This window comes from Salvelinus alpinus, chromosome 33, assembly GCF_045679555.1.
Source record: "Salvelinus alpinus chromosome 33, SLU_Salpinus.1, whole genome shotgun sequence".
Lineage (NCBI taxonomy): Eukaryota > Metazoa > Chordata > Actinopteri > Salmoniformes > Salmonidae > Salvelinus > Salvelinus alpinus.
In genome coordinates, this window is record NC_092118.1 from 9,621,315 (window position 1) to 9,636,926 (window position 15,612).

Below are 15,612 nucleotides of genomic sequence, written 5' to 3' on the forward strand. Positions count from 1 at the left end.
CATGTCCATCTTGCCTCTGGTCCTCTCCACTTCTTCATCTCCTTCAATCCCTTCTCCTTCCATCCATCAGCCTTTCCCTCTTTATTAATTCCCTCTTACCACTCATTCCATCATACTCTCCTCTCCGCTCTCAGTCCATCCTCTACCTCCATTTTCCCCCTTAAGGCGTCGACGTGTTTCTGTTCAGCTGACGCCTAGCCGAACTGAACGACTGTGCTCGAATACTCTCTTAAAAGGCCTTAGATCAAAAAACAAGAAAAAAAAGCGTCATTAGTACTGTTTGTCAATTCTGAGATGCCGTAGCAAGTATACAGTTCCGAACTCTACCAAACTGTTTCAGGTGGGAAGCATGCGGACGCCTTTCTTCTGTCCTCTGCCGCTCCCTCCATCCCATTTTTTTTCAGCAACTTCCTCCCTCGCTTCTCTTCTCCCTCTCCTCTCTCCTTTTGTCAACCCTTCTCTATCTTTCCGTCCATCCATCCTCTCACCTCTATTTTTTCCCCTTTCCCTCTCTCCTCTGACTTTTTTTTGGCTCTAGAAAGAAGACTCGAGGCGTAGCTGAATCAGAAACTACGGCGACGGATCCTCGTCCCGTAGCCCGAGTTGTGCCTAATTCACATACTCTCCAGAGAGTCGAGACAAATCAAATCAGATTCCCTCTCTCCTGCAAGAATATTCTTACCCAAGACTTTCCAATACAGAAATACAATGTGGACTATAAGATAAAATAAGATCAGTGTTTGACTCTGGAAGTCTTGCTTAGTACGGTGTGTGTTTTAACCTTACCTGAAACCTTAAGACGCATATTAGCTGCCAAATCTAATGCCTTGGGCTTTAGCTTGGAAGGCAAACGTAGTCTTCAGCCACCGAAATGACCCAGATTCGTTTCTACAATCAATTGGGGCAAAAAAAGAAGCAGCCAACTCTGTTGAACATAACCAACAATGATTTAATCAGGTTAGGTTGTATTTTGAGTGGACGATCCCTTTATACTGAAAAATCAGCCTGAGCACAGTCTGAGGGAGGATGTGTCAAGGCAAGTCTCTCTTTCTCTCTCTCTCTGTCTCCGAGGGCATCATTGATTAACAGAGTGAACTTACACAGGAGGTTTTAGTCAACACGGAGTATTGTCGAATTAACATATTTTCACTGCCGCTCCACTAATTGCCACGACACAGCAGGGAAGGGCAGGAAGGTTTCTGGAAGAAACACTCCTTTGTTTTTTTCTCCTCTTTTCCCCGTCCTTCCCCATTGTTGTCACGGATCAAGGGAGATCAGTGGAATTGGTCAAAGCAATAGGATGGAGTCCTCTTGGCTCACATTTCCCAAAAGGGGTCGAGCTATGTAGCGTTTAGAACTGATGTCATTTGGAAGTCTTTTGTATTTGATCGGTACATTCTGTCTTTCTATTTATGGTTTGGAAAGTCATGCCCCCTATTTTATTTTATACAACCCTGGCTTTCCGCTAAGTACGTGTGTGTGTGTGTGTGTGGGTGTGTGTGTACTTCTTTTTCTACCTTATCAGCACACCAATTTCCTAACAATTCACCTCTATGTCCTGACAAGGTAGGACAACAATAACTTTTTTTGAAAAGTCAGGACTTTTTTCATGTCCTGATTTTGTTCAAATGCTATTTTAAGCTTAAGGGTTAGGTTTAGGGTTTTGGGGTTAGGGTTAAAGTTTGGGTTATGTAAAGGGTTAGGGAAAGTATGATTTTTAATGGTCAAACATGTTTACTCCCCAAAAAGTCCTGAAATTTCATGATAATTCAAATATGTGTGTGTGTGTGTGTGTGTGTGTGTGTGTGTGTGTGTGTGTGTGTGTGTGTGTGTGTGTGTGTGTGTGTGTGTGTGTGTGTGTGTGTGTGTGTGTGTGAGTGTAGATCTGGAATGGGGCTAGATCTCCATAGACCCAGGGTTGAGGAGGGAAGTGGTGTTCAGGATAAGGTGACCCACTTACCTTCTCTCTCTCTCTCTCTCTCTCTCTCTCTCTCTCTCTCTCTCTCTCTATCCCCCCTGTCTCTCTCTCACTCCTCCTAAATGCCTCCTCTCTCTCTCTCTCTTCTCTCTCTCTCTCTCTTCTCTCTCACTCTCTCTTCTCTCTCTCTCTCTCTCTTCTCTCTCTCTCTCTCTCTCTCTCTCTCTCTCTCTCTCTCTCTCTCTCTCTCTCTCTCTCTCTCTCTCTCTCTCTCTCTCTCTCTCTCCCTCTCACTGTCTTTCTCTCTGTATGGCTGTGCTTGAATACTTACCACGATGCTGTTGCTGGGGCTTACCACCAAGTGGAGCTCCAATACAATACTACAACAGATCAACCCAGACACCAATGAATACACAACATTAGGTCCATTTCAGTAGTGTAGTAAAAATGTGGTTTCATCTGTAGTTGGACTCAAGCAAATGTACACGTGTGCTTGTTCTTCTCCTTTGGTTATGCTGGCAGGGTTTTGGCTTGTACACTCGCAAAAAAATTATACGAAGAAAGATCTGAGACTTTGTGTAGGAAATGTGTCAATTGCATCTCAGAAAGGTAAGAAAGGTAAGGACAGACTCTTTCTCTCTTCCCTGTGTTGGGGATGTCTGTCTGTTCCTACCCAGAGGACACTGCAGGGATCAGCGATACGTTATGTGGGCCAGCTTCCATCCTGCCCCATTTACAAGCTCCATAAATCAGACACTTCCGTTACCCCTCGCTCCCCTCTTGGTTCTGTTAAGGACAGCGGTGTAACTTAAGAGTTTACAATATATACTGTGTATCCTGTAATACTCTGCCAAATGTGGCACGTGCTAATATGCACTCCTCCTCTGTCTCTCCTATCTCCTCTTCTCTCTCACCCTCTCTTCCATATCCTCTCCTCTCTTCCCTCCTTCCCACCTCTCTGTCCCATCCTCAGCCCCAGTGGTAATATGGAGGTGGTGGTCCAGCGGAGGAAGCTGTACAGTGCTGTGCCAGGGAGGCACTTTGTGGTGGTCCACGCCTACCACCCACAGGCCGAGGGAGAGATCACCCTCTACAAGAACGACAGGGTTAAAGGTGAGACATTAGGGAGTGTTAAGGAGAGAACATACAGATATAGTTGTATCATGCTTAACACTGCTCTACCACTGGAAACATTGGTGACACCGATGGAAATTAGCGTATATAGCGTATATTAGTGTATATAGCTAAATCTGGTGCAACATTTGTTGAGCATGTCGTCCCTGCGAAATAAACTAATAGAGAGCAATAATAATGGCATCTTTTTGTAAGCACTAACTCCACCATGGCTTGTTGGCCAAAGTTTAAATAATAAGTTCTGTGGTAAACACAGGCTTAGGAGATCTTATTCGTTTTGTTCTATGAGATCATCTTCATCAGCTGAAGTATTTATGTATTTAAAACAAGCACATAAACCACACAAAGGCTTCATAATTCTTAAAGGTAATGTTAACTGGCTCATACAACAAAACGTATAAGATCTCCTAAGCCTGTGTTCACCTCATACCTTATTTTCGGCGATTATCCCAAAACTCCATTCTTTCCCCATTCATAGGAATGGCTGAACGAACCAGAGGTAATTCATTTCTGTTTTTTAGGACTACAAGCTGGCGAGCTCTATAAACACAGGTACCATGCGATCCGCAAGTGACATTTACTACAGTACATGTGCTGTGTCTAATGATTCGCTCTCTCTCACCACACTCCCCCTCCCCTCGCTCCAGTTCTGAGCATCGGAGAGGGGGGGTTCTGGGAAGGCAGTGCCCGGGGCCAGGTGGGCTGGTTTCCTGCGGAGTGCGTGGAGGAGATTCCTGCCAAGCCCAGCGAGGAGAGGATGCGTAAGTCATTAAGCATGCTGACCCAGATATTTTGGAATAGGAGAGTGGTTGGGGATCTCTGAGGAGGAAGAGGAGGAGGAGGGAAGATTTCTGCTCCATGGATCCCACTGGTGACATCCTAGGGCACTGAGACTCACTTTTCCACCCAGGAGATAGGCTCAACACAGGGACTGTTTAGTGTGTACAGATCCAAAATAATTGGATTGGTGGGATGTGGAAGAATATGGAGGAAAGTCCCCTAAGCCCAATTCACACACTATATAGAGCCGTCAGCATTTGACAGCCTACCAAAGGTGTGTAGGGGCTAGGGGGTCTTTCCAGACTGACAAGAGAGAAAGAGAGGTAGAGCGAGAGAGAGAGACAGAGGAGGGAGGGAGTTGGATGGAGGTTAAGGCCTGATCCCCCACATTCCTTCTCTCCCCTCTCTTCCCCCTCCTCTCCTCAAGCCACACTGTCAGATGTCAGATATTATGGGGCTTTAACGGCGGTGTGTATTCATGGATACCAAGGGAAGCCAGGCTTCCCAAAAATAAACATAATTTATCTCTCTGCGTTTCATAATTGTCCTTCACTTTGCAAGAGGCTGAATGTATCTCACTGGAGAAAGCATCCCAGCGAGCTAAACAGCGCCCCTCTTTCTCTGTATGTGTAGCCCATCTGTCTGATGCTGTCCAGTCAAAAATACTATGACATTGTTGCCACCCGTAGCATTGAATGCAAGGGAAGCCAGTGAGCATTTGGCCTCCCTTTATATTTTTTTAAATATAACAATAGCCAATCAGCGTTGAGTTAAACTGAGTGAGCTCAACTGGGAATGGTCCTGGTGCACCAAAACAAAGTGTCAAGGGAAACCAGTTTGGATGTGGCTTCACACCAACCACATCACATCAAAAGCAATACATAATTTATTTAAAAAAAAAATGAATTGTTGTATCTCGTTGTGTTTTTGTCCTCCGGTGGCTAGCTAGCTAGCTATAATCATCGCTCTCTTAAATTAACCATGTAGGGAGATAGGAATTTGGACTTGTGGTTTTACTTAATTCTCCATACTGTGATTATAACGGTGATTCTGATCCAACAATAAATGCATACATTGTGGTGCTGGCCTGAGAGGAGAGAAGTTCAATGTAGCTAGCTAGATGTAATAGGCTAGCGTTAACTTGCTGGCCTAGCGCATCAAAATAAAATAAAATTGTATTTGTCACATGCGCCGAATACTTACTTACAAGCGCTTAACCAACAATGCAGTTTTAAGACAAAAATACCTCAAAAAAGTAAATAAATAAAAGTAACAAATAATTAAAGAGCAGCAGTAAAATATAAAATAACAATAGCGAGGCTATATACAGGGGGTACCGGTACAGAGTCAATGTGTGGGGACACCGCATTGCCCATGAAAGGAAGTTAGGATAGCAAGCGAGCATTTTAGCCAGGAAGCCTAGGACAACAAAAAATGTAAGTGTGTGCTGTATGACAAAGGAAGATGTCCTTGGCATTTCTCTACAAGTAGGGTGAGTCAACATGTTTTTTTTTACTTGCACGCACGCACGGACACACACACAAACACAAATCAGTACCATGGACAGCCACGTCATATTTAGCTTACGTTGATTGGACTAAATTGTTTTTGGTATCTTTTAGTTGTCACTTTGTTAGACTAAGCACAGGTGATTTGATGATGAAGTTGAAATGGTGCTGGAATAGTGGAGGCAGCTCCTGTTTTCTTTGTGACTTGCGGTAACTCTCCGTGGTTCTAAATCAATGGTTGTTTAGTGGTCTGAACATTTTGGAAACATTAACTTGCTGGACCATGCTGTAGGTTATGTACCTGTTTTCTACATGTAATATGCTATGTTGCTTTCCGGTTTTGTGAAGAAACAAAGGTGCGATTGAATTTGTTCTGCCACTGTCTTCTTATTGTCTCGGCCTTAGGCCTATATACCACGGTAGCAAGGCATGTGAACCAGTGGAGGCTGCTGCAGGGAGGACGGCTCATTATAATGGCTGGAATGGAGTCAATGGAACGGGGTCAACGTCATGGAAACCACATGTTTGATGTGTTTAATACCATTCGATTGACTCCATTCCAGCCATTATTATGAGCCGTCCTCCCCACAGCAGCCTCCACTGGTGTAAACTAACAATTTATAGAGCAAATAGTGCAACTAACACGACAAACAGGTTGTAATATGGGTTTTTTTCCCTGGCTTGGCTTCCCCAGTGATTTTACCCACGCACCGCTACTGGGCTTTGAGCTAATATGTTACTGTGTGCGTGTTCACTGCTGTGTCATCATAGGCCCTTGGATATCTGTGTACAGTATGATCTGCCTCATGACCTTTAAAGCAAGGTGTCTTCTGGGTATTATACGCTGGCACAAGTGTGACATCACTCTTGTATGTTACGGTTGTCACCCTATTGCTGATAACCATAATCATTTCTGGAAGCTTGGGTTCCTTACCATTCCCATGCTTTTGGTCAATAACCACATTAGCCATCAATCTCTGTGATAGATCAGTTATTGTGTTGCTAACCGTAGTTCGGTAAACATAACAGAAATCCTTGCTCTGTTTTGTGCTGCCCATTGCACCGGAATGGTCTTAGCAAGAGCTAACCTGCAATTCACTACTGTTAGCTATAGCAAAGGATCACTAACAGTACAATTCTAATTTTCAGGGGCTCCTGAGTGGTGCTGGGGTCTAAGGCACTGCATCTCAGTGCAAGAGGTGTTACTACAGTCCCTGGTTCAAATCCAGGCTGTATCACATCAGGCTGTGTTTGGGAGTCCCATAGTGCGGCGCGCAATTGGCCCAGCGTTGTCCGGGGTAGGCCGTCAATGTAAATAAGAATTTGTTCTTAACTGACTTGCCTAGTTAAATAAAGGTTAAAATAAAAAATAATTCAGACTCAGTGTTGGCTAAATGTACTTGGTGAAGTGATGTCAAGGCAGGCAGTGACATGTGTTAGCCTCTCTCTCTGTCTCTGGTACATGTGCTCCATGGGAACGGGCCCCGTCTCTCTCTTCTCTCTGGTAGGCTAGGCTAGGCTAAGCGCTGCGCCGCTAAATCAGGTGCGTTCTGATGTCCTCTGGGCTGCAGGGGAATTAACGCTCCACCCCCTTCTCTCTCTCTTTCAACTGGCCCATTTATTCTCTCTATGCCCACTCTCCCTCACTTTCTGTCATCTTACTCTCTCTCTCGCTCGCTCGCTGTCGATGTCATTATTCCTCTGTTTTCTTTTATTTATTCTGTCTCTCTCTCAATTAAATTCTATTACATTATGCTTTGTTGGCATAATTGCATAATACAAAATGCATTATGTCTTACCCTTCCTAGCTCCTTCTCTCTGTCTCTCTCCATTAAAATAACATAAAATCGATCAGAAATCCAGTGTAGACATTGTTAATGTTGTAAATGACTATTGTAGCTGGAAATGGCAGATTTTTTATGGAATATCTACATAGGCGTACAGAGGCCCATTATCAGCAACCATCACTTCTGTGTTCCAATGGCACATTGTGTTAGCTAATCCAAGTTTATCATTTAAAAGGCTAATTTATCATTAGAAAACCCTTTTACAATGATGTTAGCACAGCTGATAACTGTTTTACTGATTAAAAAAGCAAAACATCAGTCTCAACGTCAACAGTGAAGAGGCGACTCCGAGATGCTGGCCTTCTAGGCAGAGTTCCTCTGTCCAGAGTCTGTGTTCTTTTGCACATCTTAATGAACGGAGCAAGGTACAAAGTGATCCTTAATGAAAACCTGCTCCAGAGCACTCAGGACCTCAAACAAAGGTTCACCTTCCAACAGAACAACGACCCTAAGCACAAAGCCAAGAAAACGCAGGAGTGGCTTCTGAATTTCCTTGGGTGGCCCAGCCAGAGCTCGGACTTGAACCCGATCAAACATCTCTGGAAAAATAGCTGTGCAGCAACGCTCCCCATCCAACCTGACAGAGCTTGACAGGATCTGCAGAGAAGAATGGAATAAACTCCACAAATACAGGTTCCGAAGCTTGTAGGGTCATACCCAAGAAGACTCGAGGCTGTAATCGCTGCCGAAGGTGTTTCAACAAAGTATTGAGTAAAGCGCCTGATTACTTATGTAAATGTGATATTTCCGATATTTTTTGATTTGTAATAAATTTGGAAACGTTTCTAAAAACCTATTTTTGCTTTGTCGTTATGGGGTATTGTGTGTAGATTTAATACATTTTAGAATAAGGCTGTAACGTAACAAAATGTGGAAAAATTCAAGGGGTCTGAATACTTTCCGAAGGCACTGTATATTGTACCAGTCAAAAGTTTGGACACACCTACTCATTCAAAGGTTTTTCTTTATTTTTACTATTTTCTACATTGTAAAATAATAGTGAAGACATCTTAACTATCAAAATAACAAATATGGAATCATGTAGTAACCAAACAAGTGTTCGATTCTTCAAAGTATCCACCCTTTGCCTTGATGACAGCTGTGCACACTCTTGGCATTCTCACAACCAGATTCATGAGGTAGACATTTGGAATGCACAATTAACAGAAGTGCCTTGTTAAAACTTTCCTTCTTAATGTGTTTGAGCCAATCAGTTGTGTTGTGACATGGTAAGGGTGGTATATAGAAGATATCCCTATTTGGTAAAAGACTATGTCCATATTATGGCAAAATCAGCTCAAATAAGCAAAGAGAAACGACAGTCCATCATTACTTTAAGACATGAAGGTCAGCCAAGGTCAGCCAAGTGCTATGATGAAACTGGCTCTTATGAGGACCACCACAGGAAAGGAAGACCCAGAGTTACCTCTGCTGCAGAGAATAAGTTCAAAGAGTTACCTGCACATTAGAAATTGCAGCCAAAATATATTTAGAATTGTTTAACACTTTTTTGGTTACTACATGATTCTAAATATGTGATATTATTCTACAATGTAGAGTAGGTGTGTCCAAACTTCCGACTGTTACTGTATATATATTGGCAGATGGGGCGCAGCATGCCCCCTTTTTCCTGTCTGGCTGTTCTCACCCCCTCCCTGCGACACCCCTTTTGAACCAGCCCTGGAGCTCTTGGCAAAGAGAACTCGTTTCACACATTGCCAGATCAGAAGTACCTTAGGGCTGCCCCAAAGAATGCCTGTCAGAAAAGGGGAACACAGTATGGAAGTAGCTAGCTAGCACAAACCCTCGCAGGGGCAGTCTCATCAAGAATGGGCCTTGCACGTGTTCATTGCGAATGCATGGATAGCAGGACTTACGTGTGAAGATTGAGTCTGATTGTCTACCTTACTTACATGTACTTAGTACTCTAATTTATTTTTAAAGGGGACAGTTTTTATATTGGCAAATCAGTAACTGCCCAGCTTAAAATTCTAGGGAGAACCTTTTTGTAATGTTACCCTCATGTTCCCTAACGTTTTCCATTAGTTAGAGGAAAATTCAATCTATGTTAGCAAAAACCTTCTAAGAATCTTTTTAGCATGTTTTGGTGTTAAAGTTAGGAGAACATTCCCTTTATGTCAAGCATAAATGATCTAGAATGTGGTTACAAGGTTCTCAGAATATACAACAATGTTCTAGACATGTTTTATGGGATGTTGCAAGGATATTCATGTGTTCAGTTTTCTGTGTGTTCGGAGAATATCTCATCAACGTCCCACGAAACCTACACATAACATGGTTGCCATGTTCTCACAACATAAGATATTAATGTTCTAGATTAGTTTCTTGGGAATGTTGCAAGAACATTCATATGTCCAGTTTTCTGATGGTTAGGAGAATGTTCCAAAAATGTCCCACCATACATACACAGAACATCAATCAATCAAATGTATTTATAAAGCCCTTCTTACATCAGCTGATCACAAAGTGATGTACAGAAACCCAGCCTAAAACCCCAAACAGCAAGCAATGCAGGTGTAGAAGTACGGTGGCTAGGAAAAACTTCCTAGAAAGGCCAGAACCTAGGAAGAAACCTAGAGAGAAACCAGGCTATGAGGGGTGGACAGTCCTCTTCTGGCTGTGCCAGGTGGAGATTATGACAGAACATGGCCAAGATGTTCAAATGTTCAAAAATAATAATAATCACAGTGGTTGTCGTGGGTGCAACAGGTCAGCACCTCAGGAGTAAATGTCAGTTGGCTTTTCATAGCCGATCATTCAGAGTATCTCTACCGCTCCTGCTGTCTCTAGAGAGTTGAAAACAGCAGGTCTGGGACAGGTAGCACGTCTGGTGAACAGGTCAGGGTTCCATAGCCGCAGGCAGAACAGTTAAAACTGGAGCAGCAGCACGACCAGATGGATTGGGGACAGTAAGGAGTCATCAGGCCAGGTAGTCCTGAGGCATGGTCCTAGGGCTCAGGTCCTCCGAAAGAAAGAAAGAGAGAAAGAAAGAGAATTAGAGAGAGCATACTTAAATTCACACAGGACACCGGATAAGACAGGAGAAATACTCCAGATATAACAGACTGACCCTAGCCCCCCGACACATAAACTACTGCAGCATAAATACTGGAAGCTGAGACAGGAGGGGTCGAGAGACACTGTGACGCCGTCCAACGATACCCCCGGACAGGGCCAAACAGGCAGGATATAACCCCACCTACTTTGCCAAAACACAGCCCCCACACCACTAGAGGTATATCTTCCACCAACAACTTACCATCCTGAGACAAGGCCGAGTATAGCCCACGAAGATCTCCCCCACAGCACAACCCAAGGTGGGGCGCCAACCCAAAAAGGAATATCATGTCAGTGACTCACACCCACTCAAGTGACGCACCCCTCCTAGGGATGGCATGGAAGACACCAGGAAGCCAGTGACCCAGCCCCTGTAATAAGGTTTGAGGCAGAGAATCCCAGTGGAAAGAGGGGAACCGGCCAGGCAGAGACCGCAAGGGCGGATCGTTGCCCCAGTGCCTTTCCGTTCACCTTCACACTCCTGGGCCAGACTACACTCAATCATAGGACCTAAGACTTAAAGGTTGAGACCGAGTCTGCGTCTCTCACATTGATAGGCAGACCATTCCATAAAAATGGAGCTCTATAGGAGAAAGCCCTGCCTCCAGCTGTTTCCTTAGAAATTCTAGGGACAGTAAGGAGGCCTGCGTCTTGTGACCATAGTGTACTTGTAGGTATGTACGGCAGGACCAAATCGGAAAGATAGGTAGGTGCAAGCCCATGTAATGCTTTGTAGGTTAGCAGTAAAACCTTGAAATCAGCCCTTGCCTTAACAGAAGGCAGGGGTAGAGAGGCTAGCACTGGAGTAATATGATCAAATTTTTGGGTTCAAGTCAAGATTCTAGCAGCCGTGTTTAGCACTAACTGAAGTTTATTTAGTGCCTTATCCGAGTAGCCAGAAAGTAGAGCATTGCAGTAGTCTAACCTAGAAGTGACAAAAGCATGGATACAATTTTCTGCATCATTTTTTGGACAGAAAGTTTCTGATTTTTGCAATGTTACCTAGATGGAAATGGAAAAAAGCTGTCCTTGAAACAGTCTTGATATGTTCGTCAAAAGAGAGATCAGGGTCCAGAGTAACGCCAAGGTCCTTCACAGTTTTATTTGAGACGACTGTACAACCATCAATATTAATTTTCAGAATCAACAGAAGATCTCTTTGTTTCTTGGGACCTAGAACTAGCATCTGTTTAAAAGTAGAACATTTTCAGGCATCCACTTCCTTATGTCTGAAACACAGGCTTCCAAGGAGGGCAACATTGGGGTTTCACCATGTTTCATCGAAATGTACAGCTGTGTGTCGTCCGCATAGCAGTGAAAGTTAGCATTATGTTTCCGACTGACATCACCAAGAGGTAAAATATATAGTCAAAACAATAGTGGTCCTAAAACGGAGCCTTGAGGAACACGAACGTTTACAGTTGATTTTTCAGAGGACAAACCATCCACAGAGACAAACTGATATCTTTCTGACAGATAAGATCTAAACCAGGCCAGAACCTGTCCGTGTAGACTAATTTGGGTTTCCAATCTCTCTTTCGTATACATTGTTTGTCTTCAGGAAGGCAGTGAGTTGCCGCGCAACAGCTTTTTTTTTTTTAAATGGGAGGAATGGGAGATTCGATATAGACCGATTCATTTTTTAAATATTTTCTTAGTCAAGGTTTGGCTTTTTCAAGAGAGGCTTTATTACTGCCACTTTTAGTGAGTTTGGTACACATCCGGTGGATAGCGAGACGTTTATTATGTTCAACATAGGAGGGCCAAGCACAGCAAGCAGCTCTTTCAGTAGTTTAGTTGGAATAGGGTCCAGTATGCAGCTTGAAGGTTTAGAGGCCATGATTATTTTCATCAATGTGTCAAGAGGTATAGTATTAAAAAACTGGAGTCTCTCCCTTGATCCTAGGTCCTAGCAGAGTTGTGAAGACTCAGGACAACTGAGCTTTGGAGGAATATGCAGATTTAAAGAGGAGTCCGTAATTTGCTTTCCATTGATCATGATCTTTTCCTCAAAGAAGTTCATGATTTTATCACTGCTGAAGTGAAAGCCATCCTCTCTTGGGGAATGCTGCTTTTTAGTTAGCTTTGCGACAGTATCAAAAATACATTTTGGATTGTTCTTATTTTCCTCAATTAAGTTGGAAAAATAGGATGATCGAGCAGCAGTGAGGGCTCTTCGATACTGCACAGTACTGTCTTTCCAAGCTAGTCGGAAGACTTCCAGTTTGGTGTAGCGTCATTTCCGTTCCAATTTTCTGGAAGCTTGCTTCAGAGCTCGGGTATTTTCTGTATACCATGTTTCTTATGACCAATGCTTTTTATGGGTGAGACTGCATCTAGGGTATTGTGCAAAGTTAAATTGAGTTCCTCAGTTAGGTGGTTAACTGATTTTTGTACTTTGACGTCCTTTGGTAGGTGGAGGGAGTCTTGAAGGGCATCTAGGAATCTTTGGGTTATCCGAGAATTTATGGCATAACTTTTGATGATCCTTGGTTGGAGTCTGAGCAGATTATTTGTTGCGATTGCAAACATAATAAAATGGTGGTCCGGTAGTCCAGGATTATGAGTAAAAACATTAAGATCCACAACATTTATTCCACGGGACAAAACTAGGTCCAGAGTATGACTGTGGCATTGAATGGGTCCGGAGACATGTTGGACAAAACCCACTGAGTCGATGATGGCTCCGAAAGCCTTTTGTGGACTTTTCCATGTGAATATTAAAGTCACCAAAAATTTGAAAATTATCTGCCATGACTACAAGGTCCGATAGGAATTCAGGGAACTCAGTGAGGAACGCTGTATATGGCCCAGGAGGCCTGTAAACAGTAGCTATAAAAAGTGATTGAGTAGGCTGCATAGATTTCATGACTAGAAGCTCAAAAGACGAAAACGTAATTTTCTTTTTGTAAATTCAAATTTGCTATCGTAAATGTCAGCGAAACCTCCACCTTTGCGGGATGCACGGGGGATATGGTCACTAGTGTAACCAGGAGGTGAGGCCTCATTTAACACAGTAAATTCATCAGGCTTAGGCCATGTTTCAGTCAGGCCAATCACATCAAGATTATGATCAGTGATTAGTTAATTGACTATAACAGCCTTGGAAGTGAGGGATCTAACATTAAGTAGCCCTATTTTGAGATGTGAGATATCACAATCTCTTTCAAAAATGGCAGGAAAGGAGGCCTTTATTCCAGTGAGATTGCTAAAGCGAACACCGCCATGTTTAGTTTTGCCCAACCAAGATCAAGGCACAGACACAGTCTCAATGGGGATAGCTGAGCTGACTACACTGACTGTGCTAATGGCAGGCTCCACTAAGCTGGCAGGCTGGCTAATATGGTTGACATATTCTCAGAACATAAGATATTTATGTTCTAGACACGTTTCATGGAAACGTTGCAAAAACATTAATTTGTATTTGTATTTATTATGGATCCCCATTAGCTGCTGCCTGGCAGCAGCTACTCTTCCTGGGGTCCAGCAAAATTAAGGCAGTTTATACAATTTTTAAAACATTACAATATATTCACAGACTTCACAACAGACTGTGTGCCTTCACTATGTGTATAGTGCATATGTTATCGTGTGTGTGTGTATGCATGTGTCTATGCCTTTTCGTTTATGTTGCTTTACAGTCCCCACTGTTCCATAAAGTGTATTTTTATCTGTTTTATAAATTAAATTGTACTGCTTGCATCAGTTACTTGATGTGGAATAGAGTTCCATGTAGTCATGGCTCTATGTAGTACTGTGCGCCTCCCATGGTCTGTTCTGTACTTGGGGACTGTGAAGAGACCTTTACATTTACATTTAAGTCATTTAGCAGACGCTCTTATCCAGAGCGACTTACAAATTGGTGCATTCACCTTATGATATCCAGTGGAACAACCACTTTACAATAGTGCATCTAACTCTTTTAAGGGGGGGGGGGTTAGAAGGATTACTTTATCCTATCCTAGGTATTCCTTAAAGAGGTGGGGTTTCAGGTGTCTCCGGAAGGTGGTGATTGACTCCGCTGACCTGGCGTCGTGAGGGAGTTTGTTCCACCATTGGGGTGCCAGAGCAGCGAACAGTTTTGACTGGGCTGAGCGGGAACTGTACTTCCTCAGAGGTAGGGAGGCGAGCAGGCCAGAGGTGGATGAACGCAGTGCCCTTGTTTGGGTGTAGGGCCTGATCAGAGCCTGAAGGTACGGAGGTGCCGTTCCCCTCACAGCTCCGTAGGCAAGCACCATGGTCTTGTAGCGGATGCGAGCTTCAACTGGAAGCCAGTGGAGAGAGCGGAGGAGCGGGGTGACGTGAGAGAACTTGGGAAAGTTGAACACCAGACGGGCTGCGGCGTTCTGGATGAGTTGTAGGGGTTTAATGGCACAGGCAGGGAGCCCAGCCAACAGCGAGTTGCAGTAATCCAGACGGGAGATGACAAGTGCCTGGATTAGGACCTGCGCCGCTTCCTGCGTGAGGCAGGGTCGTACTCTGCGAATGTTGTAGAGCATGAACCTACAGGAACGGGTCACCGCCTTGATGTTAGTTGAGAACGACAGGGTGTTGTCCAGGATCACGCCAAGGTTCTTAGCACTCTGCGAGGAGGACACAATGGAGTTGTCAACCGTGATGGCGAGATCATGGAACGGGCAGTCCTTCCCGGGAGGAAGAGCAGCTCCGTCTTGCCGAGGTTCAGCTTGAGGTGGTGATCCGTCATCCACACTGATATGTCTGCCAGACATGCAGAGATGCGATTCACCACCTGGTTATCAGAGGGGGGAAAGGAGAAGATTAATTGTGTGTCGTCTGCATAGCAATGATAGGAGAGACCATGTGAGGATATGACAGTTTGAACATGACAGTTTACCTCTTGTGGCATGTCTTGTGGGGGTATTCATGGGTGTCCGAGATGTGCGCCAGTAGTTCAAACAGACAGCTCGGTGCATTCAACATGTCAATACCTCTCATAAATACAAGTAGTGATGAAGTCAATCTTTCCTCCACTTTGAGCTAGGAGAGATTGACATGCATATTATTAATATTAGCTCTCTGTGTACATCCAAGGGCTAGCCGTGCAGTCCAGTTCTGAGCCAATTGCAATTTTCCTAAGTCCCTTTTTGTGGCACCTGACCACACGACTGAACAGTAGTCCAAATGAGACAAAACTAGGGCCTGTAGGACCTGCCTTGTTGATAGTGCTGTTTTTTTTGTAGGGGGTAGATCAGCTTTAATATTGCAGATAGAGAGTAGCTTCCATCAATGTAATTGTCTGCATCACTTCCAATTGATAGTGATAGTGCTGTTAAGAAGGTAGAGCAGCGATTTGTTATGGACATACTTCTCCCCATCTTAGCTACTG

The 15,612-nt window shown here is 43.8% G+C and overlaps 1 protein-coding gene across 1 annotated transcript in view; it reads left to right on the plus strand.

Moving 5' to 3' along the window:
• Positions 1 to 15,612, plus strand: part of LOC139563292 (SH3 and multiple ankyrin repeat domains protein 2-like) — a 176,423-nt gene that overhangs the window by 68,596 nt on the left and 92,215 nt on the right. Inside the window, exons 11-12 of the mRNA XM_071381847.1 lie at positions 2,898 to 3,031; positions 3,700 to 3,813. Of these exons, the coding sequence (XP_071237948.1) occupies positions 2,898 to 3,031; positions 3,700 to 3,813 (248 nt within the window). The remainder of the gene's footprint in view (positions 1 to 2,897; positions 3,032 to 3,699; positions 3,814 to 15,612) is intronic.